This window comes from Mytilus trossulus, chromosome 3, assembly GCF_036588685.1.
Source record: "Mytilus trossulus isolate FHL-02 chromosome 3, PNRI_Mtr1.1.1.hap1, whole genome shotgun sequence".
Taxonomy (NCBI): domain Eukaryota; kingdom Metazoa; phylum Mollusca; class Bivalvia; order Mytilida; family Mytilidae; genus Mytilus; species Mytilus trossulus.
Window position 1 is genome coordinate 84,841,484 of NC_086375.1, and position 26,422 is coordinate 84,867,905.

General features: G+C 31.3%; 1 protein-coding gene across 7 annotated transcripts in view; it reads right to left on the reverse strand.

The window, feature by feature from the left end:
• Positions 1-25,228, reverse strand: part of LOC134712686 (ATP-binding cassette sub-family C member 5-like) — a 49,574-nt gene extending 24,346 nt beyond the window's left edge. Inside the window, exons 1-16 of one of the 7 annotated variants that reach the window (XM_063574470.1) lie at positions 25,050-25,228; positions 24,006-24,137; positions 22,716-22,838; positions 21,862-22,020; positions 21,027-21,174; positions 20,435-20,582; positions 15,861-15,946; positions 13,989-14,162; positions 13,316-13,378; positions 12,556-12,640; positions 11,640-11,788; positions 11,178-11,285; positions 2,858-3,011; positions 2,464-2,603; positions 1,397-1,468; positions 787-911 (exon numbers count right to left, since the gene is read on the reverse strand). In XM_063574470.1, the coding sequence (XP_063430540.1) occupies positions 787-911; positions 1,397-1,468; positions 2,464-2,603; positions 2,858-3,011; positions 11,178-11,285; positions 11,640-11,788; positions 12,556-12,640; positions 13,316-13,378; positions 13,989-14,162; positions 15,861-15,946; positions 20,435-20,582; positions 21,027-21,174; positions 21,862-22,020; positions 22,716-22,838; positions 24,006-24,133 (1,862 nt within the window). In that variant the 5' untranslated portion in view covers positions 24,134-24,137; positions 25,050-25,228. Of the gene's footprint in view, positions 1-786; positions 912-1,396; positions 1,469-2,463; positions 2,604-2,857; positions 3,012-10,648; positions 10,757-11,177; positions 11,286-11,639; positions 11,789-12,555; positions 12,641-13,315; positions 13,379-13,988; positions 14,163-15,860; positions 15,947-20,434; positions 20,583-21,026; positions 21,175-21,861; positions 22,021-22,715; positions 22,839-24,005; positions 24,138-24,372; positions 24,460-24,834; positions 24,933-25,049 lie in introns of those variants that run through there. The other 6 variants (XM_063574475.1, XM_063574473.1, XM_063574469.1 and 3 more) reach the window with 6 other exon arrangements.
• Positions 25,229-26,422: the final 1,194 nt, after the last annotated feature.

A 26,422-nucleotide genomic window follows, 5' to 3' on the forward strand; every position in this document is an offset into this window, starting at 1 on the left:
CTAACCAAATTTAGGCAATTTTCAACGACTCATAGCTTGAAAAATAGCACGGTGACCCATACTTTTTATTAATTTTTGAAAAAAAGCATAGAAAAATCTTCATTTTGGCAAATTTTAAGAAAATTCTGTCTCAAAAAACATTTACTTATGATCTACCTTAAAGTTTGCTATCAAAACAAAGAAACAACCGTTGATTCTTACATGAAAAGTACATAAAATTAATATGATTCCCCCCCCCCCCCCCCCCCCCCCCCCATCATATTGATATTGATATCATCAGATGATCAACACAATATGTTGACTTTTTTAAAATCATTTGCTGATCTCATTTAACATCCAGATCCCATTTTTCATGTAAACTCTTGTTTTGAGTAACAATGCCACAATATTTGACCTCTTGGACCCAAGATCAATACATGTCTCCTCCTTCCCTTCATCTGCCATCTGTTTAATTTTCTCCCAATCAAGTAAGGGATAATCAGATTACCATCTGGAAACAATTTGTTTGCAACACATGGATGGAAGGGAGAGGGACATAAGAATCATGAAAGATGGATGGAATAAATCCAAAGACTCAAAACTTTATATGCTAAAAAAAAAGATTCAGGAAGCATATGACAGTGGAATATTCTGTAGAACTGGAAATAAAAAGTATACAACACTCCATTTAAGAGCATGCATGTTAAATAAAATTTTAAACAATCAACATTTTAATGATGTTGTATACTAAAGATACAAGTTATATGTATTTAAGTATAATTTCTATTCTTTATATTTAATACATACTTTTTTTCATCATAAAGTTCTTCAAACAATATATTTTCTTTGACTGTGGCATTCATTATCCATGCTTGCTGAGAGACATAGGCCAGACTTCCACTTACACCTATCCTGCCTTCCACTAAATTCATCTACAAAAATTCAAATACATAACATTACCAGCCCCTCAAGTAAAATTGCTTTTACAAGATTTTGGCAATTCTTTTTTGATGCCTTATTATTAAAGGTAAAACATTTTGTTTTCATTTTATTCTTTTTAGATATACAAATCTTAAAATGGGTTACAAAACTTTTGTCCCAGATGCACACTAATGTTAAACAATTATGTACAAAATCTTATATAAATAGACATAAGTGATAATTGAAGAAACAATAATGATTATGCTAATGGTAATATAAAGTTATAACTGTCTTCTTAATGTGAAACCTTTATAACAAATCAAAGCAACAGGGTTATATATTGCATTATGTTCATATGAAAATTAGCCATATAAAACTTCTTCTCTGTATGATGTATCTGCATCACTTTAATTACTACAATGTTTAAAGCATAATCTGACATAACTTTTCTTTGTTGTTTGAAAGCTGAATATGAATTGATATGAGGTATTCTTACCCTGCCAAGGATACTAGAAATAAGGGAACTTTTACCACTTCCAACACTGCCACATACACCTATAATTTTACCCTACAAAATAAAAAAAGTGTCATCTGTTGTGTCCTTAAATTGTATATTGAAAAATGTTCAAGTATCATAAATAAGGAGAAGTGGTATAAATGCCAATTAAAAGTCTATGTTTTCAAATGGTCAAACCTTTATTTTTTTTTTTAACTCAAATGAAATAAGAACATAATATGAACAAGTTAGGTGGAATTCTGTTTTAGCTGTTTCCAAGCAGTTGTGGATTAAAAATAAAGGAGTAGGGGCAATAAGGCCCTTATTTGGCCTAAAAATTACTGCAAATTTAAAAGTTATCATATATATTCTTAAATTTCTGAAAACTTGACTTAGGTATAAGGTACTAAGAAAAACAAAACAAATTTGACATCAAACACGTTACCTGATGGCAACAAATCATGACTTAATTAATTTGCATATTTTGTTAAATCTCATGAATTTCCCTGTTTTTCATCAAATTTTTTAGATTTTAGATTGAAAAAGTATGTGCGCACCCAAGAAACAACTTTATATTTGGTGAGATTATGCCAATAGTTACAATAAAGCTTCTGTTAAATTATTATTATTATTATGCAGGATGTTTCCACAAAGGAAATACAGATAGAAAACTGCATAAGTTCTGTATTTTTCATCGTTTTTGTGAAAATAGTACACATTATGACGTAATTGTGAGGTCATCAGATAAAAATCTTTATGTTTTTTATATATGTTTCTTGACACTATGCAATTCTAAACATTATGTGCCAATTTAAAATATTTATCGAACATTTTATTTTCTTAGGCCAAAACTAGGCCTTAATGCCCCTACTCCTTTGTTTACTGTTGATTCATTATTATTTGTTGGATTCCAATTTTTCGTCAGTTCAACGAATTGGAATTTACTAAAAGCTAATGCAATTTTCATCAATTTAGGAAAATTGGTTCTTAAGAAAAATAAACAAGAGTGATGAAATAGTTTAAAAAGACTGAAGTATAACTACAATGTATTTTAAAGAAGTCTCTACCTTTTCTAAGGTAAAGTCAATATCATAAAGTGTTCGATCAGGAGATGACGAGCTCTGGTTATCGTCTGTATCTTCTTGAAGTTTCTGTTTCTCACCAATGCTCTGTTTGCTGGACATGTCTTTTCCATTCGAAGCATTAACTATAATTAACAAAATAATAACAGATCAAGTACAAAAAAAGAAAATAAAGAGAAATGATATACCATAGAAATGAAAAGATAAGGATAAATTATATATATATGATATAAGTCTTCTGTGATAAATATCTTTGCAATTGTTTCATCTACACTTTAAAACTCTTAACACTCTAAGAAGGCAAATGAGTAGCTCTTTCTTTGAATGATATAAATGAATTTTGCTTCACTCATCCATTGACTAATTAATTATTGCTAACCTTTTATTTCTATATCAATTCTACCATCTTTGATAATTTCTATATTGGCTCTATCAACATCCCATACAAATGAGGCATTTTTCATCACCACCATATGATTAGGATTACTGATTTTGGTGGGAAATTCTTTGATTTCTTCCATCAGCAACACGCTCTACAACAACACAATTCACACATTTAATACACAACAACTTATGTATACAATCCATATATTATTCTATTTTATTTAATAAATTTAATTAACCGTGTAATATTCAAAACAAATCTGCACAGCAAAATAGGTAATAGTCAGTCGCTAAAGTTCTTTGCAATTATTTTTTCATAAATATTCTCTCAATTCTTATATTGTGCAATTCGGCATTAGACATAAAATTCCATTGATCTAAAACTTCAATTATATAATAAAGGAATATTCATGTTAGCATTTTAAATAATGAAAGTAAATGAAGCTTGTTTCAAAATAATATGTATCTACAATTTCAAATGAGCTGATCTAAAACACCTTTGGTTCCTATAACAAATGTAACTAATTTCATGATAACAAAGCTTGCTTTAGCACAGCACAAAGTTAATAAAAGCATGAAAAGAACTGAAATATAGGTCCTCAGCAATAAGTATATGGGTTCGTTGGATGTTGATTCTTAGTTACAGATTACATTTCATGAGATGTAGGTCCTTAAGAACTGGTATCATTTCATGGGATGTAGGTCCTTAAGAACCGGTATCATTTCATGGGATGTATGTCCTTGGTGACATGTATAATAGCATATATAAGAAGTGGGGCCTATGAATAGGGATTAATTCATGAGATGTTGGTACTTAGTAATAGGTATTATAGCATTAGACTTAGGTCCTTAGTAACAAATACCAATTCATGAGATGTAAGTCATTATGTAGTGACATGTACCAGTTCATGAGATGTAGTTCCTTAGTAAGTTATCATTTCATGAGATGTAGGTCCTTAGTAAGTTATCATTTCATGAGATGTAATCCCTTAGTAAGTTAGCATTTCATGAGATGTAATCCCTTAGTAAGTTAGCATTTCATGAGATGTAATCCCTTAGTAAGTTAGCATTTCATGAGATGTAATCCCTGCATAAGTTAGCATTTCATGAGATGTAATCCCTTAGTAAGTTAGCATTTCATGAAATGTAATTCCTTAGTAAGTTAGCATTTTATGAGATGTAATCCCTGCATAAGTTAGCATTTCATGAGATGTAATCCCTTAGTAAGTTAACATTTCATGAGATGTAATCCCTTAGTAAGTTTTCATTTCAATAGATGTAGGTCCTTAGTAACAGGTAATGCCATTATAATTGAAAGGTGAAACCTCAAATTCTGTTTAAAAATGTATTATTGTAAAATAAATGTAACATCAAACCAAATATCAATGGTCAGTATAAGTGATTCTTTACAAATGCAGCAAATAAAAGAAAACATTTAAAATATTTAGAAGTAAAGCCCCCAGCTTGAACATATTTGTTACTATTTGTTATACAATTCTCTACCACATATCTTCTAAAGACATGTGAAAAAGGCTGAAAATGGATTTAATCATTGATTTTCTTGAACATAAAACAAACATATTTCATGTGTAAACTGTTACTCATAGTTTTTTGTGTCATCTTTTAGGGGAGGGTTGTAGTAAGTATTACCTTCATCCTCTCTGCCATTATAGAAACTTCAGATAAAGTTCTAACAAGCTTGGCAGCTTGTGCTATACTTCTTTTCATTGAGTTAAGAATTGCAACTAAAACAAATGCCTACATGCAAAAAGGAAGGTCTTTTAAAATTAGTAAAATCCAAACCCACAACCAATATTAAAATAAAATTCTCAAAGTAGCAATTTCCTGAAAATAATGATAACCAATGTTTTTCACATCAAATGCTTCCTACTATTTGGGGCATTTCTTTGAGCTTTAAGCCAAGAACAGAACATCTATTATGAGTAGAGTCATGACAGCTTCATGCCTAGTTCTTTAATAGCTTGACAATAAAGAGTATTCTTGAGAATAATGTTCCAAGAAAAAAGCATACAAATATAATGCCAGGCAGATAAAAGCTCAACACAAAATCTACTGGAAGAAATTTGTTTTTGGAATGTTAATTTTGTTCTTTTTTTCAGAATTGCTCAGGTGGTTGCAAGCAAGCATCTGTGAAGTTCTGCTAAGAAAAAATGTTGGACTTAAATGTATGCATCATTTATAAAAAAATATTTTATGTCAATTAACAATATGGTTCATCATTGGCTACTACTCTATGGGTATATTATAGACGAACCTCACATGCATAAAAAGTATGACCATATTAAAGTGATCACCCATTCAGTCTATTGTTACTTTGAAAACTTCCAAACCAAAGACCTCAACCATATATACCATTGCATGTTACTATCAATGAGAGAAATATTTATAAAACAGGTACACCAAAGAGAACTTTATTGTGGTAATCAAAGTAAAATAGTTCCATGAATGTATTGGGAAGGTAAAGGGGATATTGAAAAAAGTTAAGTAGACAGGGAAGTGGAAAGTTCAAGTGCAATTATATGACAGCCAGGCACCTGTAATCCAGTAGTTGTCGTTGGTCCCTCGATGTCTTGTTTGTTTTTGCTATTGGCAAACCAGAAAATATTTATGATGGTAAAAATGATTAAAACAATTTATGAAAATATATCAACTGCATGATTTTATACTGATTCATGACAGCAGTAACCTGATATAAACTGAATTAGACAAGGACCATGAAATCCTTCAAAAATTTTGCAGTTTAAATTCATGGTAGTCAAGGTAAGGTTAAACAGAATATGAAGCAGTGTTTTGTGATAAATAAACTGAGTGGAGTTTCTAGAAGAATGAAGATGTCAACCATTTCTATCAATAATACTTTTCATGTGTTCAGCTTAATCAATATCTTACTATTCTCAAATTCCTTGTCAAATATTTTGACATTCACATTTTTCCATCTTTTATCTGTGAGTAAGTTAACCCTGACCCCATAGAAAAAGCTGCATTAATATAAACTTAATCAAACTAAATCTTAGGATCATTTTCATAGACAGATTTAGGCGGGGGCCAAGGGGGCCTATGCCACACCTTTACTGTAAAATAATTGGTTGATTATTTAGAGATTCGCTGAAGTAATGATGGGAGTGACCCCCTCTTAGGCAGCCATTTTGCTCCAACAGTTGCAACTTATGAAAATTTCTAGAATCCACCACTAGTTATTTCACACTACATGTAATCATAAAATCCATGATATTGCATTTTGTATCAATGTTTCCAAAATAGTTGTTTTGTTTTGACTTTTTATTTTAGTTTAAATACCTTGTCATCAAAATAGTTACTAACAAGTGATTCATCAGTTAATTTGTCAGGTAAACTAGTGATGAACATCATCAATCTTTTAAAACTTGTTTCTCAAGTGACTCTGGTTTGAATAATAATTTAAGCATACATGACTTAGCTGGACAAAACCAAATCTGATCAAACTAAAAAGGTTTTCAATTCTCCATTCGAATAGCTGCTGATGAGATCTACACTTTACAAGAAGAGCAAACTTAAATACCACCAAATCAAAGTATGTCACATATGATTGCTTACGAAAAAGGGTAAACAAAATATTCCCTTGATTTGACACAGGGGCAGGTCCAGGTAAGGGCGTATGGGCATACCTCTTTCCAAATTTTGTTTTTTAATATCTTCATCTGCTTTGATTATGGCAATTTATCTTATTAAAGGAAGGAAGCAATAAAAAAATAAGTAAACTTCTTTTAAACGAAAACTATCCATTTAGTTATAACAAGAGTGCACACACTGAAATGTCTCGCCTTCTTTACTTATCCTTGATACTATCTTGATAGACATAAATATAAAGCTTTATTTCAACTGTCACATAAACTCAACATTAACCAAAAAAATGAAACATTGATCAATGAACCATGAAAATGAGGTCAAGGTCAGATGAACCATGCCAGGCAGACATGTTCAGCTAACAATTCTTCAATAAAACAAATATAGTTGACTTATTGCTTATAAATGAAGAAAAACAGACCAAAACACAAACACTTAAAACTTAGCAATGGACCGTGAAAATGAGGTCAAGGTCAAATAAAACCTGCGTAACCGACATATTGATCATAAAATATTCCCATACACCAAATAAAGTTGACCTAATGCATAAAGTATCAGAATAATAGACCAAAACTAAAAAACTTAACTTTGACCACTGAATCATAAAAATGAGGTCAAGGTCAGATGACACCTGTCAGCTAGACATGTGCACCTTACAATCATTCCATACACCAATTATAGTAGACCTATTGCATATATAGTATAAGAAAAACAGACCAAAACACAAAAACTTAACTATAACCACTGAACCATGAAAATGAGGTCAAGGTCAGATGACACCTGCCAGTTGGACATATACACCTTACAGTCCTTCCATACAACGAATATACTAGACCTATTGCTTATAGTATCTGAGATATGGACTTGACCACGAAAACTTAACCTTGTTCACTGATCCATGAAATGAGGTCGAGGTCAAGTGAAAACTGTCTGTCAGGCATAAGGACCTTGCAAGGTACGCACATACCAAATATAGTTATCCAATTACTTATAATAAGAGAGAATTTAACATTACAAAAAATCTTAACTTTTTTTTCAAGTAGTCACTGAACCATGAAAATGAGGTCAAGGACATTGGACTTGTGACTGACGGAAAGTTCGTAACATGAGGCATCTATATACAAAGTATGAAGCATCCAGGTCTTCTACCTTCTAAAATATAAAGTTTTTAAGAAGTGAGCTAACACCGCCGCCGCCGTAGCCGCCGCCGTAGCCGCCGCCGCCGGATCACTATCCCTATGTTGAGCTTTCTGCAACAAAAGTTGCAGGCTCGACAAAAAGCTTATGCATATTTTTTTTTAATTTGAGGTTTCTGATGATTTTAAGCTTGTGCACAGGTATAAAAAAAAGTGAAAATTTGATTGGTTAACTTTCAGTGATTTTTTTTTATATGCAATGAAACATATGTAAATAGTTTTCTACAGTACTGGACAGGGTAAAACTTTACTCATGCCAAGTATTTATTTACTTGAAAAAAAATATATAAATTCTGCACAACTTTTTGAAATATGTTTTGATAAAGACTAATATAGGAAAATCAAGGGTGTTACTTCACCAGCTAGAGGCTAGACAAAAATGAAATAAGCTATTTCTGAAGGAAATAGCAGTATGTCATATGTATACAAATGTCCGCTATTTCATACAATGTGGTGTGACAATATCTGGTCATCAGCTAGGAGTGAGCAGGTTTGAATGAAATGACAGTATCAGTCATCAGCCAGTCGTGAGCAGGTTTGAATGAAATGACAGTATTGGGTCATTGGCTAGTAGTGAGAAGGTTTGGTGAATATCAAAGTATTGATTATTGTTACCTTTATCCTTTTCCTAGCAACATGTAATTCAGATAAATACCTCACAGTTCCAGGAACCAGTGCTACTGATATCCTCATACTATTATACAGAGCAACAAGAGTAAAAACCTGAAAAACCCTCATCTTATCTAGATTGCTTTAGATATATCAATTTACTTATAAAAAAAGAATAGGACAGCTGCTAACAGGTCAAATAGTTAGAAGTTATTCTATTTTAAACAGAATGTTTTAAATTTACCTACTTTAAGAGTATTATGCATGACTTAAGACCAATCTTAGTCATAAGTTTTTTTTGTGAAACCGACTCCTGGTGTCAAATAAAACAAAATCTTATCTTAGGGCATATTTTTAGAGCTACCTTCTCATATTTTATCTTAAATTCTATTGTGTAGTTTCCTTTTATTTCACAAAACTGGATTTCCATGCTTAATTTATACAAAATCTGACAGTTTTACTCAACCGTAAGCATGAATAAAAATTGGTGACCCATACTTTTAATCATATTTTTGAAAAGAGCATCATATAAACTACATTGTTAAAAATTATCAAAAAATTCTGTGCATTTTAATTTAGACCCCCTAGCTAACTTACACACTTTCAATTCATGTTTTATTCCAGGACATTATATTCAATGTCAGTTGCAATTCTAAATCTCTGTGTCCTAGACAAATGACAATGTGTTGCCTGTTATAGACTGTTGCTGTTTTCTTAACCTGCTGCTTGTTAATTTTACCCTTGATGAACACTTGCTGTATAGAGGTAAACTTTTTATTTCTAAATAAAATGAGATTAGAGAAAACACATGTTAGTTTGAGGAAGTTCTGGGATTCATGAAGAAGGTATGTCTGTTTACTGGTTTACCTTTATGTGCAAAATAATGGCTACACTGAAATAGAGTCATTTTCTTAATAAATGGAATAATCTGAAACATGATTCAAGAGGTAAAGCTTTGGTAGACTTTTTAAGTTGTAATCTAAAGAAATGTAATTTGATACTAAAAAGATGACACTAAAATTATCTACAGAAATTATGAGGTTGTTAGTTTAAAAGCAACATGCCTTGATTAGTATATGGTTGACATCTTTCTATAAAAGAAACTAAAGAAGAAAATTTGTTGACAGCTTCTCAAATAGTAATCTGACCAAACTATATTTCTACAAAGATTAAAAGTTTTTGAAAAAAATATGTTTGAGTTGTTTTAAATTCATTGGGATGTGAACTATGTAACGTACATTTCTGATTAAACGCTTTGAAAATGAAAAATATTTTTTGAGGCAAATTGTATGGTAAATTTGTTTCACTCAACCACAACTTGTGAAAAAATCCTTCATATGACAAACTGTCAACATTTTTCAAGATATAAGTAATACAAACAAGTGCTTATAATTAATACAAAACAAGTGCTATTACAAACCAGCTAGATTACATGTAGAAAATCTTAATGATTTCACTAAGTAACTGTTATGCAGATATTTCATTACAGTGTATATTCAAAATAATATCAATTTGAAGAGACTAACCAAACTTTCATTATAATTAGTGTACTTTAAATTTTCTACTTAAAAAGAGAACAAGTTGTGATAAATGGGTTGCTGACCTTTACCCATTTATTATACAAGTGGAAAGAGAATTACATTTTACTACACTAAGCTCCACATCACATCGCAGGCTTTTAAAACCAAGCCTTTATCAAATGAAAAGCTTAAGATTCAATAAATAAATACTGTCCAAATACTACCTCTTATGGATCTTAAAAATAATGCTAAAGAACATTTGCATTTATCTAATTATAATTCAAATACCATCTTTTGTTAAAAAATGGGATTTTTTTTGTTGTGGACTCGGTCCTTTGATAATTTCCCAACTTGTTATTGAGCTGCAATGGTTTGCTTTTTAGTACCCTTGAAGTTGCCTTTACCTGTGGCCAAAATTCCATTAATTGTGTCTTTAGTTGTTGGTTCTGTTGGTAAACCATTAGTTACTAACTTACTCAGTGCCCTGTGTGCCATTGTTGATTTACCATTATAATGTGTTAAATGATTGGGATGATAGATGGTAACATAGAATGAACCAATTGAAATGATTTGCTCATTAAACTAAGGCTGTGCAGTGACCATTACTTTATTAAATGCAGTTTATTTAGAATGTAGTGGATATGTATCATGATAATACCATATCTCACTATTTATAATAATTCAAAGATTCGGCATTAGATCGAATAGGCTGGTATTAAAAACACCTATTGAAAGGAAGGCTTTAATATATAATTGTTAGCGACACTCCTAGGATAATATAAGCCATACACAGAAGGCACAAACAATATGGTTGTAGATTATACCAATGTTAATTACCTTAAATCTTTTCATTGAAACAGAACAATTAACCAAGTGACTAACAATTAATGGAAGTCCGGCTAAGGAATGTCTCATGGCATTAAATATGGCAATCAGTATAAAAGCCTACAAAATAGGTGTTATAGTATACTATGAACAATATCAATGTATTGTAAAGTGTAAGTTTAGTTACAGAAAACAGAGAGTCTAACATCAAGTGCCACAATTTTACCTTCATTCGTTTCTGAGACACATATCCATTTACTAATTGATCGACAACATGTGGTAAAGCAGCAAGCGGATTTCTCATTGCATTAAAAATAGCTATCAAAACAAAGGCCTGAAAAATTGGTTGTAAAATTCATTCCCTACACCTCTATTCCACCTTTTTAACTTAAGCTTTGAGTTTGTCTTATATCACTTCATTGTCTTGATTATGCAGAGAGCTAAAGAGTGATAGCAATATTTGCATTATAAATCAAAGTGAAACCATACAAGATTTTCTACATGCAGAGAATAAAATCCAATATATTTTGATTGTTTTTACCTTACATCGGTCAAGTGAAACCCTGACCTCTGACAAAGCTTTGATTGCAAATGGGATTACCCCTAAAGAAAATCTCATTGCATTAAATATAGCAACAAGTGTAAAGGCCTGAAAAAGTAATAATACTGATGTAAATAAGGGAGATAATCAAAATTATAATGATGCATGGTAAACTGACTATTTTAGATTTTAAAATGATTCCTAAATTGACTAGAAAAGCTAATGTAAATGATCTTCTATATCACTTAAAATTAAATGGATATTTATCATAGTTGAAAATTCAACTGATATCATTAAGTATTCATGTTTTTGTTTCAGTGCACACATGTTTATGAGTGTGTTTTGGTCTTAACTATATTATTTTTCCAATCTGTTGTGCGGGGAAATTTTACCTTGAAACTTTCAAATAGAATGTGAAGACCAGGTTTTTAAACTTGCCTAAATTTTCTTAATTATTCCTACCTGTGTGGCTGTGATGTCATTTCCTGTCATGACATGAGCAGTTATGACAAATATTCCAGAGACTATAGGAACCATAGGTGCTATAGACTGACTAACACTCTGTACAAAGGCTGTCTTCTCTAAGTAACCTCTTTCATGCTTACGAATCTCTAACAAAATAACAATCAATTTATATACATACAGCTAATGAAATCATCAGTAACAACATGTCCTCCCTTAGTAACCTCTCTCATGAATACAAATCTCTAACAAAATAACAATCAATTAATATACATACAGCTAATGAAAATCATCAGAAACAACATATGAAAATTTGAAGGGCATTGGCTGAACATTTTATTAGTTATTGCACAGAAATGATATTTTCCAATCCATATAACTTAAAAAACATGGCTGAAAAATTTAATAAGTTATTGCAAGAAACAATACAGTTCCAATTTCCCAATCGTTCAAGAACCATAATTTCTGCACAACAAAAAAGAAAATTGTCTATAAGAAACATGATACCTATTTTGTCATCATTATTAGTTACAACATACCAAAATTTGAAAAGCATTAGTTGAATGGTTCATAAGTTACTGCACAGAAACTATATAAAATGGAATTGACCTTTATTTTGTCATCATTAACAACATAATACATTTACTATTACTACAGGGAGCTGAATGAAACATGTATAAAGCAATTTCAGAATTTTTTTCTGCTTAATAATCATTATACAAGTTGTTCCAGTGTTTAAATGTTCAGGAAAGAAAGGAAATTTGTTCTCAAGTAGAGATGGCCATGGTCAGTTGCTATGAAAATGTATATGCATACAATAATGAACTATATAACAAAACTTATGGAAAATTATGGCAACAATTGGAATGTTCAAATAGCTCCTCTCCCAAAACTTATCAATCATCAGTCATCTAACCTGAAATTTTCTTTGCGAATGGTTTCTCCCATGCATACATCTTAATCAGTTTTATACAATTCAGTAACTCTGTCATTCGTTGTACCTAATAATCAAAACAAAAGATTTTCAATTACTTGAGTAACAGAATTGGTCTAAAATTTTAACTTCTAAACTACCAACAACCGGTAACCCTTTTATTTTAAAATCTAAGAAAGCATTATTGACAAATTAAATTTCATTAATGACATAGATACTAGAATATAATAATTGATATTAACAAAAGAAAACTCATATTTAACTATTTAATTTTATTGCATTTTTGGTTTCATTATAATATAATATTTTGATTGGATAGCAGCAATCTCTTGGCATTCTGATATTAATCTTCATTTCAAAATAAAATGTAACATTAATGATGACATGAGTTCCCACAATAAAGTGAAAAACTTAATAGGAATCATGTTTTCATGATCCTAACAAACTAATGTAATTATAAGTATTGAATGCTTCTATTAGTTACTTTATAGGGTTGTATAAGAGTGTTGAAAATGTGCACATTTTTAGAAAGAAGCTCTTCTGCAATTCATGCAAAATGTACTTCGTTCAATGCTTTTACACCCCAATAAATTTACAAAATTCAGTGCAACACCTCTAATATGGGGAAATCCACCATAATTCATGAAGGTTGGCAGGTCTGAAGGAGGAAGGGGTGGAGTCTAAACTTAACCTGTTACCTCTGTATAAAAATTAACTTAAAAAATCACGAAATTCTACTTACTCTTTTATCAGTGATAGCAATACATTTACGTCTTAGACGAGTTGTTATTCTTGATATAAAACCCTACAATACAATTAATGTGAATCAAACACTAATATGGTTGGGTTGCACAGAATGTTTCTCTTATAACAATAAAACATGCTCTAAAATGAACATTAAAATATATGGATATATAACTTGTAAACATATTTAAACAGCTCCATACTGGGAGGTGCATATTTTCAAAAAAAGTGCAAACATACTGGGAGGTGCATATTTTTAAAAGAAGTGCAAACATACTGGGAGGTGCATATTTTCAAAAGAAGTGCAAACATACTGGGAGGTGCATATTTTCAAAAGAAGTGCAAACATACTGGGAGGTGTAAGGATCTAAATACTTGTACACTCTTTCTGTGAAATTTAAGGGATCTGAAGCAATTTAAAGATTTAATTACACCACTTTTTGCATCCCCCATCATTACCCTATTACATGGCCAAAAACTTATCTAGTCTAATCAGATCTCTGGATCTATCAGTCAAGTTTTTGGACTTCTTGGAATGAAATAAGTAGTCAACAAACTGTTCATATATTTTTCTTTTCCATGTCAATTTAAATTAGTAAGGCAATTTCAGAGGAAATCTCTCTAAAGTAAAGTCAATTTCAATTAAATCTTATTAAAATTAGTTTGCATACCATGAATGGATAAAAGGCAAGAAAAGTTGCACTTCCGACTAAAGCCCAAGGCCCTATTAGGAATGCTGTGTATATCGTCCCGTAGACCAATACAACAGGTCCACCAAATAATAGAGGTCCAATGGCACAGGCATCAAACAAACGTTGACCATCATTACTACATATGTTGACAAGCTAAAAATGGATTAAATATTATATGTCATATGATTTGTTAAAATAATTATTCTACAAATAATTTAGGATAACTATTTGTAATGAAAGGTTGATGTTCACTCATATATTGAAATAACTTTATTTATCTATGTATAAGCATTTTTTAAAGTATTTTTTTAAGCACATCAAAAAGTATTCTTCTACAATGTATAAATGGAACCATTGTACAATTGCTATGAGAAGGCAACTCAAACAGTTACTAAATTCTTTCATAGATACAAAGATTTGATTAGTAAATTTGGCTATACCTGTAGAAAGCTTATTAAAAATGGTATTTCTCATCCTAAATTTTATGGTAATATTGTACTTAAAGCGAGGAAATCACTATGTGATCCTTGTAAACTCATCGAACCTTTAAACAAACTTATAAGTAAGGGTTATCGTACCAATATTGTAATTAGATCTCTGAATATAGTTCACATTGGCACTAATATTGATTTTGTCATTAGCAAATTAAAACATAACTAAATTTCATTATCTTTTGAGGCGAGATGTATAGGGGACACAGCCACGTTAACTTTTATTTCTATAGAAGTCGCTCTTCACTGCACTACTACCTGTCGATACATTTATTTTTGGCATTGCACAAGTCATGTCTTCTTTGACTATTAATGACGTTAAAATACTAAATCCCTGTGATGTGTTTTAGTCGATTTTAGTCTCTGATGCATGATTTTTTACTATTAATTGGTTTTGGCTTTTAACTAGCTGTCAGTAACTGCGAGTACTCTCAAATCATATTTTCTTGTTAATTCGACCTGTTGATACTGTTTATAATGCTTTTTTGTCATTTTTTATTTATATGGATCTTGTCTGTATACCAGCTTTGATTATTTGTAATATCTTCAATTTTTCACTTATTCTTACAACATTTGTATAAACTTCAAGATTATAAAAAAACGATTTTTTTCTAAAGTGAACATTGATTGGTTAAATATTTCTCAGTGTGTTTGAATTTGTTTGTTAGCCTTTTGGTCATGAATGTTTTGTCTCTAATATTTAATTAACTGTGCATTTGTATTCAGATATAGCAGATCAAATTTATTCGTTCATTGTGTAATCATACCTTTTTTGATTGAGTTAAGTCTGCCAATTGATATTTTATCGTATGTTTTTCTATGTTGTGATGTTATGCTATTGTTTCAGAAAAAGGGAGAAGGTTTGGGCCCATTAAAACGTTTAATCCCGCTGCAAATGTTTGCACCTGTCCTAAGTCAGGAATCTGATGTACAGTAGTTGTCGTTTGTTTACGTATAAATATATACGTGTTTCTCGTTTCTCGTTTTGTTTATATAGATCAGACCGTTGGTTTTCCCGTTTGAATGGTTTTACACTAGTAATTTTGGGGCCCTTTATAGCTTGTTGTTCGGTGTGAGCCAAGGCTCCGTGTTGAAGGCCGTACTTTAACCTATAATGTTTTAATTTTTAAATTGTTATTTGGATGGAGAGTTGTCTCATTGGCACTCACACCACATCTTCCTATATCTATGGAACCAAAATTTCATATCTTCAGAGTTCATTATATAACCTTCAATAAGATATCCCTCAATTTTGAACAAGTTTTTAGCATTGTTTTATTTCAGATCTGAAAAATTTAAATGTCAACTAAGGGAGATAAATCTCTATGATCAAAGGATATCTATTCTCTTGGATAGTTACCTCTCCAACAGTCTTGTCTTTTAAACCTCTTAGTTTCAATATCTTTTTAAACAGAAGACTTAAAGCTCCTCCCCTCATTCTAACACCTGTAGTAAATTAACATAAAAATCAATGAATACTTCAAAATTAACATGTCAGAAAACACCCCTGTAAAAATTATAAATATAGATTATAAGTCAATACATAGTCATGTTAAAGTTTTACAGTGATGCAGGGAAATAATTCAGAACATATTTTTTCTAGATATATCATATCTAAAATCAAATTTAGTAAAATTATTGCATAAAAATAAAAATACACAATTTTTCCCTCAAATAAAAACAAGAGTGCACACACTAAAATGGCTCGCCTTCTTTACTAATCATTGATATTATGTTGATAGTCCTAATAATAAAGCTTTATTACAACTGTCACATAAACTTAACATAAACCAAGAAAACTAAACATTGACCTTTGAACCATGAAAATGAGGTCAAGTTCAGATAAACCATGCCAGGTAGGCATGTACAGCTAACAGTTCTTCCATACAACAAATATAATTGATTTATTGCTTATAGCTTAAGAATAAACAGACCAAAACACAAAAGCTTAACACTGAGCAATGAACCGTAAAAAATGAGGTCAAGGTCAAATAAAACCTGCATGACTGACATATGTAGATCATGAAATATTTCCATACACGAAATATAGTTGACCTATTGCATATTGTATTAGAAAAAAAATCCAAACTCAAAAACTTAGCTTTGACCACTGAACCATGAAAATTAGGTCAAGGTCATATGACACCTGCCAGGTAGATCTGCACACCTTACAACCATTCCATACACTAGATATAGAAGACCTATTGCATACAGTATAAGAATCAAAGAGCTGAAAGCTCTGAAGAAAAATGACGCCACTGTCTCTAATATTGGGATAGTTTTTATGCAAGTCTTGATTTTCACATACCGTAATTAGTTTAACAATGCAACATGTATGGTGAGCATATAATTGATATTCGTATATGTGTGTGTGTGTGTGTGAAGTGAAGGTGACAACTGGCTGGTTTTTTAAGACAAATGAATAGGTCAAGACTAGCTGAATTGTACAAATAAATACCGTAGAAAGGCTTGTATAATTCTCACTGGTACATAGTCTGAATCCGGGTCCGTTCGCTTCCATTCATGTTTGCGCCCACTCATTTTCACCCCCTTTCACTTTCACACCCTACATGTTCGCACCCAATCTTAATTGGTTTTGTGTTTAATAACTCTGTAAGCAAGTGTTTTCTTATAAGTATAATTGTTGTCATTGTCTCAAAATAAAGTGAGACAGCAATTTTGTTTTTGTGTTGAATAAATCTTAATCATGTTTTGGATAGGGTATTGCTAAAAATAATAATAATCCTTTCTAAATAAAGTGGTATTTTGTCAACGTTTTATTTTGTGTTGAATAACTCTTAATCATGTTTTGGTAAGTGTATTGCTATAACTTTGTTTCATTGACTTGTTTCAAAATGAAGTGATACTCTGACTATGTTTTTTTCTTTGTGTTGAATAAATTTTATCATGTTTTGGTTATATTAGTGGATTGCTATATTTTGGTTTCTATGTTTTATTGTTTCGTTGTTTCAGATCAAAGGGACCAAGCTGTTCAAAACAATTATCTTTTGTTTTTTTTCCTTTAAAATCTTCAATGTTTTACTCATACCAAGCTATAAATACATTCAGTATTTACACCAAAGCAATTTAAAACAACAACCATGATTTTCCAATTATTCAACTTGAATTTGAATTAAAATTGTCAAAGAATTCTAGTCAAACCGGCACCTAGTTAAATTGGCACATGGACAAATCAGCACCTGGTTAAAATCGACACCTGATATAGTCAATTCGTCACCCATGTTAAATATATATTTTTAACAGTATTTTAAGCAATAGGGTAAAAATAAGAAAGGGGTTGCCAGATTTTTTTTCAGTATTAAAGCAAAAAGAGTTAAATACTAACTTTCACATTTTTGGGTGTTCATGTACATTTTGTATATATTTATTTTTCTCAACCAAATGACTTTTTTGGTGTATTTTTAATGATATATATATATGAGTAGTCCAAATAATTATTACGTCTGGCAAGGCTTTTTTAATTTTATTCTGGAACACCTTCCTATGACCGCAAGGCTATGTTAATTTTTTTCTAGGACGCCTTCCTACGAACGTCGTAGGAAGGCGTCCCAGAAAAATAATAAAATAGCCTTGACAGACGTCATAATTATTTTGACTAATACATGAGATATTGGGTATTTATTTTTCTGCATTATTTTAACCAGTTGAGCATTTTACAGGATTGTTTGTTTAATGCTGTTTAAACTTTACTGAAAAAAACCACCTTAAATTTGCTAATTATTTGGCATGAAAGTTTCATTTATTGAAAGGGACTCATAGTTTTCCATTTTATTTTAATAATACAATAAGACAAATTGTCTTATTGTTAAAACAACAGCTTTGGTAAGGGCTTCGTTGTTTACCTTTATACACTTAACATATTCACTTTTGTTTCGTTGTTTACCAAAATACACAACAACATATTCACTATGTACTTGGTAACAGTAATTAATTAATTGAATAGAAAATATTATAACAAATATTATTGGATGCCGAATTGACGTCGAATAGGTGCCAATTTGACTAGATGCCAATTTAACCAGGTGCCGACTTGACTTGTACGTTTCAATTCCTCTGCGATCGTTTGCGGTATTTTCTTGAGAAAACCTATTTTCCATCATCAAAGAGAAGAAGAAACTGCTTTAAAATGATTCTGGAATGCTTCATGATTGTTAAAATAAGTTTAATTCACTCAAAAACAATTTTAAAACTTGCGATGTTTAAACAGGAAGTTTCAAAAGCACGTGTAAAAGAAGAAATTAACCGGTGAGAGTGGAAATCCGTATATGACAGATATCCCTATAGTACGACTTTGAAAGTAAAACAGTTCAATCCTTTTGTAAAACAGTCTTTAATATACCTATCACATTAATGTTTGAAGGGTCTTAAGCTTATTCAAACCATATAAGTCGGTATGAAACACCAAAACGGAATGAACAATAACCGATTACGTTTTGTAGTTTACAAATTCTAAAACTGGTTCCTGTCAAACTACAACACTTTGTTCGAGTGTAGTGGAATACAAGCAGAAACCAGTGTAAACTGGGTCCTGTCTGATTTAATACTACACAATGATGCATAATGATAACACAAGCAGATTCCAGTTTGTATGGAAAATAGTAAATACGAAACCAAGCGCGGTAGGCAGAGAAATGTAATGAAGTTCAGGTCGGCAGTTATGGAACAATGACTATGTCATTTTCCAAAAACAGACCAAAACACCAAAAACTTAACTATAACCACTAAACCTTGAAAATGAGGTCAAGGTCAGATGACACCTGCCAGTTGGACATGTACACCTTACAGTGCTTCCTTACACCAAATATACTAGACCTATTGCTTATAGTATCTCAGATATGGACTTGACCACCAAAACTTAACCTTGTTCACTGATCCATGAAATGAGGTCGAGGTCAAGTGAAAACTGTCTGACGGGCAAGAGGACCTTGAAAGGTACGCACATACCAAATATACCTATTACTTATAATAAGAGAGAATTTAACATTACAAAAAATCTTAACTTTTTTTTCAAGTAGTCACTGAACCATGAAAATGAGGTCAAGGACATTGGACATGTGACTGACGGAAACTTCGTAACATGAGGCATCCATATACAAAGTTTGAAGCATCCAGGTCTTCCACCTTCAAAAATATAAAGCTTTTAAGAAGTGAGCTAACACCGCCGCCGTCGTAGCCGCCGTCACCAACGGATCACTATCCCTATGTCGAGCTTTCTGCGACAAAAGTTGCAGGCTCAACAAAAATGTTTTAACACAATTTATTTTAAAACTTAAACTAACTTTTTACCCCACATTTAAGTTTCAATATTACCATATTTCAAAAGTAGATAAAAATACATGTATCAACTAACAGAACTGCATGTGATGTTGTATATTTCAATCTCTTAAAATAAACACTGAGTAAAAAATTAAAAGCGGTATTTAGAGCTTGAGATAAAATACACAAAAGCACTATATACACCTTTACAATTTCTGTGAAGGAATGTTTAACTTGATAATGATTGTTATTTTAGATAGGAGAAAATATTAGTAAGGGCTATTCCAGAAAAAAATATATGAGGGTGGTAGGGGGTGGGGGGTGGGGGTGGGTTGGGGGGGGGCTGGAAGGCAGTCTTTGATAGCACCCCCCCCCCCCCCCCTAGACAATTGAAATTGAGAATTATAGAGCATTTTAGTGTGAAAAGTTGCTCTGATACCCATCACTCATGTATTATTAATACAATGTGTCTTCAAAGTTCCAACCCCCCCCCCCCATACATTTTTTTCAGGAATAGCCCTAAGGTATTTCTTCAATAAAATATTTAAATGTTCTTGTATGGGGTAATTTTAAGGTTAACTAAGTTTGGAAATATATTATTTTCTAAGTAAACAAACGTTTTATCATTTTTAATACTTAGTATACAATATGACTTACCAGTTTTATAATTGAGAACCCAGCCAACCGCAAATAGCATAGACCTACAAAACTCCATACCAGATATGGCTGCAACTAATAACATACCATAGCCCAGACTCATGTTACCCTTAGATAGGTCACTTAGTAACTGACGCATAACAAAAGCCTGTCAAAACAAATATAGAACAAAAGTAATGCAATCCTCAAAATAGCGTAAGTATGCTTAATCCTTAAATCTTATTTTTAAGGTAGGAAAAAATGGTTTGATACAAATTCAGAGAACAGTAATCAATGTTTTGAATAAAAAGATTACATTACATATTTAATTTTCAAGAAAGATCATAAAACATTCATTAAAACTGCATTAAAACTGCATTAAAACTGCATTAAAACTGCATAAATCATGAGTTATTTTAGAATTATGATTTCTTCAGAATCAATTCCATCAAATTTTGAAATCCACAAAAAACAGCCTAGATTTAAATTAGAAACCCGTACAACAGAGAACTTAACATTGATCATTAACGGATACATGTATTTGAGCGAGCTATTGGTTTTGTTTTCCAATTCTAGAAGAACTAATTCTATTTTCATGTTAGATTACACTTACAGGAGCAGCAAAGCTGAATGTTACAGACAACATGATGGTCAGGGCTCCAATAATCACTCTAGTCCTCGTGGCCCTCCAAATTACTCGTGAAAACGAAGCTTTATCAGGTCCTTTCTTAGCTAACTCTTCCATCCATAACTTTTCTAGTCTTAAAAAGGTCAAGAAAGTATACATAATTAACATCAAATATATAATGTTTAATGTCAAATAGGGCTAATAAATAAGGCCGTTAGTTTTCTCGTTTGAATTGTTTTACATTGTCTTATCAGGGTCTTTTATAGCTGACTATGCGGTATGGGCTTTGCTCATTGTTGAAGGCCGTACTGTGACCTATAGTTGTTAATGTCTGTGTCATTTTGGTCTCTTGTGGACAGTTGTCTCATTGGCGATCATACATCATCTTCTTTTTTATACTATATAACAGATCTTTTATACAGATCAAAACATAGATGTCTGCCATCAATGCTTCTGTCATTCAGCTATTCAGAAAATTATAAAATTATAGAAACAAACAAACTTTAATTAAGGTTTATTCATTGAATTGTTTATATTTATCGGTCAGAGCCTTTTATAGCTGACTATGCAGTATGTGCTTTGCTCATTGTTGAGGGCCGTACTGTGACCTATAGTTGTTAATTTCTCTGTCCTTTGGTCTTTTAAAGAGTTGTCTCAATGGCACATCTTCTATTTTATATTTGTATTGATTGAACATTCTTAAAAATATAGTTTTATATAACATTGTACAATAAAATTACAGTTCATATTAACTTCAGTCCATTACTTTGTTAAAGTACTGCTTTAAATGTGGATCTTCCCTCCCTTTTTTAAGTCTTACCTTTCGCCATTGATCTCTGCTCTGTCAATATCACTACATCTCATATGTGCCAGAAACCCCTCCCCCTTTTTATATAGCTTCCAGATAATTGGAGTCAGCCATGCATATGTTAACAAAGAAAACAATCCAGCAGTTCCTTCTGGGATCTCATCTTTGGGACTGAAATGTAGATTTACATAAAATGACTGAGCTAAAAAATAGTTGTGCATGCTGTTTTCTTCGGCTATAAGATAATATTGACTGATGTCAAAGGTGTCAATATAAAACTCATTTCTATTGTATATTCTTTTATGTGCCTTTTGTAATCACTTTTTTAGTATAAAATCAGAAGGGTTGAATTCCTTAAAACTGGAAGAATGGCACATACTTTCGGACAATATTTGTTTACAGCAAAAAGTCAAAAGTAAAAACTACAAAGAATCATCAAGCTACTAATAATATACAAGTATTGCTCACTGTAATTATTTTTATCTCAGAACTGACCAAACACAGACTTAATATTAGATACAAATTATAGAAATATTTTGCATGTTCATGTTTTCACCACTGCCTGATTCTTATAGGCAGATTGGCACTTTTAAAACAGTAAAGATTGGTCAAATATTTCTGTTAGCAAGCAAATTCAGACCCAGTATGTCATTCTGGCACAATGTAAATATTCATATTGCATTAACATGCTCCTATCCTGTTATGCATACAACCTATAAAAAGTAAAATTAATGAACCTAAATGGTAAAAGATATTTTAATGTAATCATGAACTTTAACTGACTATGTAAAGAGATTTCTGCAAATGCAATAATTTGAGATATGTCTTTTAGCAACAAGAATATAATTTGATAAGTTCTATTTTACCTTTTCTCAAATCTAATTGGTTTAAGATATTTGACAGAATTCCTGTATTTCTTCAGCCCTTGCCGTTTTCTGTACTGACTTAGATCTACAGTTGACTCAAGCTGGCATTCAATATCTAACAAACTACAATAATAAGAAGCTGTTTGATTTCTTTTCAATAAACATGATAAAGTTGAGTGCTTACCCTTGTGTTTATAAAATAACTGTCACTTAAACATGGTTCAACTTTATCGATACTCTAGTCTATGATTTATTCTTAACTGTACTCCAAGTGTTAGTCATCCCTTTGGTAGCCAAGGTAATATAGTTGTATCTTTTTTTTTTTGCCTTTAGTCTTGCATTGAGGTACATAGTATAGAAGTAACTGTGCAATGTTCTATGCTTTATTGCTATTCAAACCTCCGGAGAGGGTACAAAACCATGTCTTTGTGGTGAGTTTGGCTGGACAACTATTGCCGAGACTTACAGACGAGCCAATCCTGTAGAATATATATCTGGTAACTTGGATGTATCAGGATTGGCTCGTCAAAATTAAATCGGGGGCAGCACAGTAACCTTATCCATTATTGATTTACATTATATATTTAACTACAAAAAAACTAGACTTTGATTGTACATGTATGTTTCCTGACCTCTCAATTATTAAGAATCGAAAGTAAAAGCAATGTCCTTGGAAGCACTGAGGGTAAAGATTGCTATAATTTATCAGTGGGAAGTAAACTTAAATATTGACCATTTGCAGTGTATAAAGCATTGGTTGAAGTTGATTCAACTACAATTCTGGACAAAGGAAAATAACTCCAATTTTTATAGATGATTTTATCAATGACATCATGGATATTTTTAGAACAGATATTAGAATCCTGCACCTTGCAAAATGTGTTATTTTCTCAACAACTATAAAATCATTTTGTAACTTGAATATCTAAGCATATATATAATTTCATTGATAAATTTCTGGAAATGTTCAAGGATAGGATGTATACATGGTATAGATTGATTGTATTTTGTGTATCTTCAAAAGTAGTAATAAACCTTGGAAGATTTAGATATCAAGTCAGTACATTGTAAATGGAATAAAAACTAATATGTAATTTTTGTTTAGGAGACAATATATATATGATTTCTATAAAATTTCAACAAAAGTATATCCACCTTGGACTTCATCCTCAGTCAATACACTTCTTTCAGGTCCATATATCCTTGTATCTACCTCATACAAGTGTCATACAAAGGCTATAATTGTATAATAATATCTCTGTTTAATATGTTATAATTATATACATGTACCTATCTATTTCCTCATCATCATCATTATCCACCAGAACATCATCTGTTGAAGGAGATCCAGGATGCTGGTCCAATTCTTTTTCAGCCAACAACTTGGCAGATATATCTTCATCATCTTTATCAGACATTGTTCTGAAACAAAATGAATTTAGAATTTACAACTTGGTAGACATCTTAAGATCATTTTATAGGACATTGTTGTCCAACACACGAAATAAAGTGCATGAACATTATACATGTACAATGTAGGTATTTAAAACTAAAATCTGATACACCAATGATGGAACATATGTACATTGTACATGAAGGTAAAGTCAGGAAATCAAACAACATTTATATTTACAGTCATATAAAAAAAAAAAAATACTGCACATGTACTTCAATTTTCTGTACTAAAACTCAGATCTACATGTAGATTCAATTAATTGTGAACTTTCCACTAGGAAGGTATTTAAAGGTAATGGTTTAGTCAATCAACTCATATATATATATATATATATATACACACACCAAGAATGCATAACACCTTCTGGCTTCAGCTCTAAATTCAATATGTTAACTAGAACTTTAACAAACTATTAATGTTTAAAGGGCATTATCTAGAACGTTATGTCATTGTACGTCAACTATTTTCAGTCATTTATTTACATTTTTTAAATGGCAGTATTGCATTCTACCTTTTGACCTTTAAGTTGATAATAACTGGAAGATAACCTATTTCGCAGAAACTGATAATTTTATCTTTGGGAAAACCCCTTTTTCAATTTACCAACTTTTTTAAGTAATGATGACTTTCAAATAACAACTAGTATGATGACTTATTTCATACCCGTTTAATGTAAATTATTCCGACTTTATGAATAAACCTATGTCGAGTACATCTAACAGACAAACATGTACTGTAACTGCCTAAACCTAAGCCTGAGGCTAAGGACGGGTGGTCTGTCATGTACATGTTCATCCTGTTACATTATACATCACTCATAAGTAAATGTTCACGAATTTTGTGAGTTCTAGAAATCCAACATTTAAATTTAAGCTTACCATATAATTTGGTATTACTTTCTACCTTTATCAGGCCACTGTTGTCCACGATTCAGAAACACAAGTCATAATCCCCAAGTCCAAAAAGAAAGTAAACATTTGTTAAAACATAATCTCCAATCAATTGCGGTTAAGCTGTGTATTTTTATACCGGATATATCGATATAGTCCATGCAGGTTCAAGATATGGAGGTTTTATAAATGGGGGTATCTTGATCACGAATGACGATAACAAAATAGGCCAAATAACTTAAACGTTTAAAAAAAACTTTGCAACATGACGATATTTGATACCTTTGAAAAATGATTTCAAAGAAGGTTTTGAAAATTTTGGGCAGTAGCTATCTTTTGCCGGCTCTGGTCTCAGTGAGAATACAATGATCTACAATGTAATAGTAGTCTCAGCTCTGATAAAAGTCTCTTTATTCCAGCCGGCAAAAAAAGAATAATTTTAAACAGGGACTTTATGTGATTAACTTTAATATTTATATCGTATAATTTTTATCTTTTTTTTATGCAATTGGATCTCAACTGATGCGTATTTTTTTTTATAACATAGATCTACAGCTAAAAAAATCTGAAATTATATTCGTATGCATACATGTAGCACTAGACTGACTGATTTTAGAAATAATTTCAGCTACATGTATTGGTAGTGAGACTAAAAAAATCCTTGGTTCATTAAAACAAATGCTCGATACATAACATTTCAATTTTTTTCTGGTTATAAAATCTGATTTTCACTTTTATTGATAGATGATTTTAAACGTTTATACATCATTTCAAATAGTTTTAGTTGTTTTCCTATTTAGATAATGGTATATCAGTAATAGTTTGATTATTTTATGTTAATAGTACACTTTTCAAAAGTCACTTTTGAAATAATGAATTTCCCTCTTTACAAAGAACGGTCACCATGCAGCAAACCGTAAGTTCAATATATTGCTTGTTCCGGTAAAAGAGCCATTTTTTCTATATAGAAATATATATGCTATTTAGCCGGTTTGAATTAAGATATTTTTATTTACAGTGCCAGCAAAATAGCCATTGGGATTATTGCCTTCAATTTAAGATATTTTTACCTAATTTGAGGCTGACACATGTGACAGTTTTAAAAGAGGATGGTAAAGGGGTTGTTTTCGTGAAACGTTTGAAACGTTGTCGGCCTTTTTATTTCACGTGTTTTCGTCTTTTTACGTTTTATTTCTCGTTTTCTCGTGGTTGGTTCAATGGGCATGTGTGCTTTGTGTTTCCTCTTATTTGTTTTCCGTATTTCGTGTCGGTACTCTTAATTTCTTGTGCTGGTCCCGCATTGGATTAAAAAAAAAGATTGAATGTTGTCCCAATTACAATTGTACAATATACAAACAAAG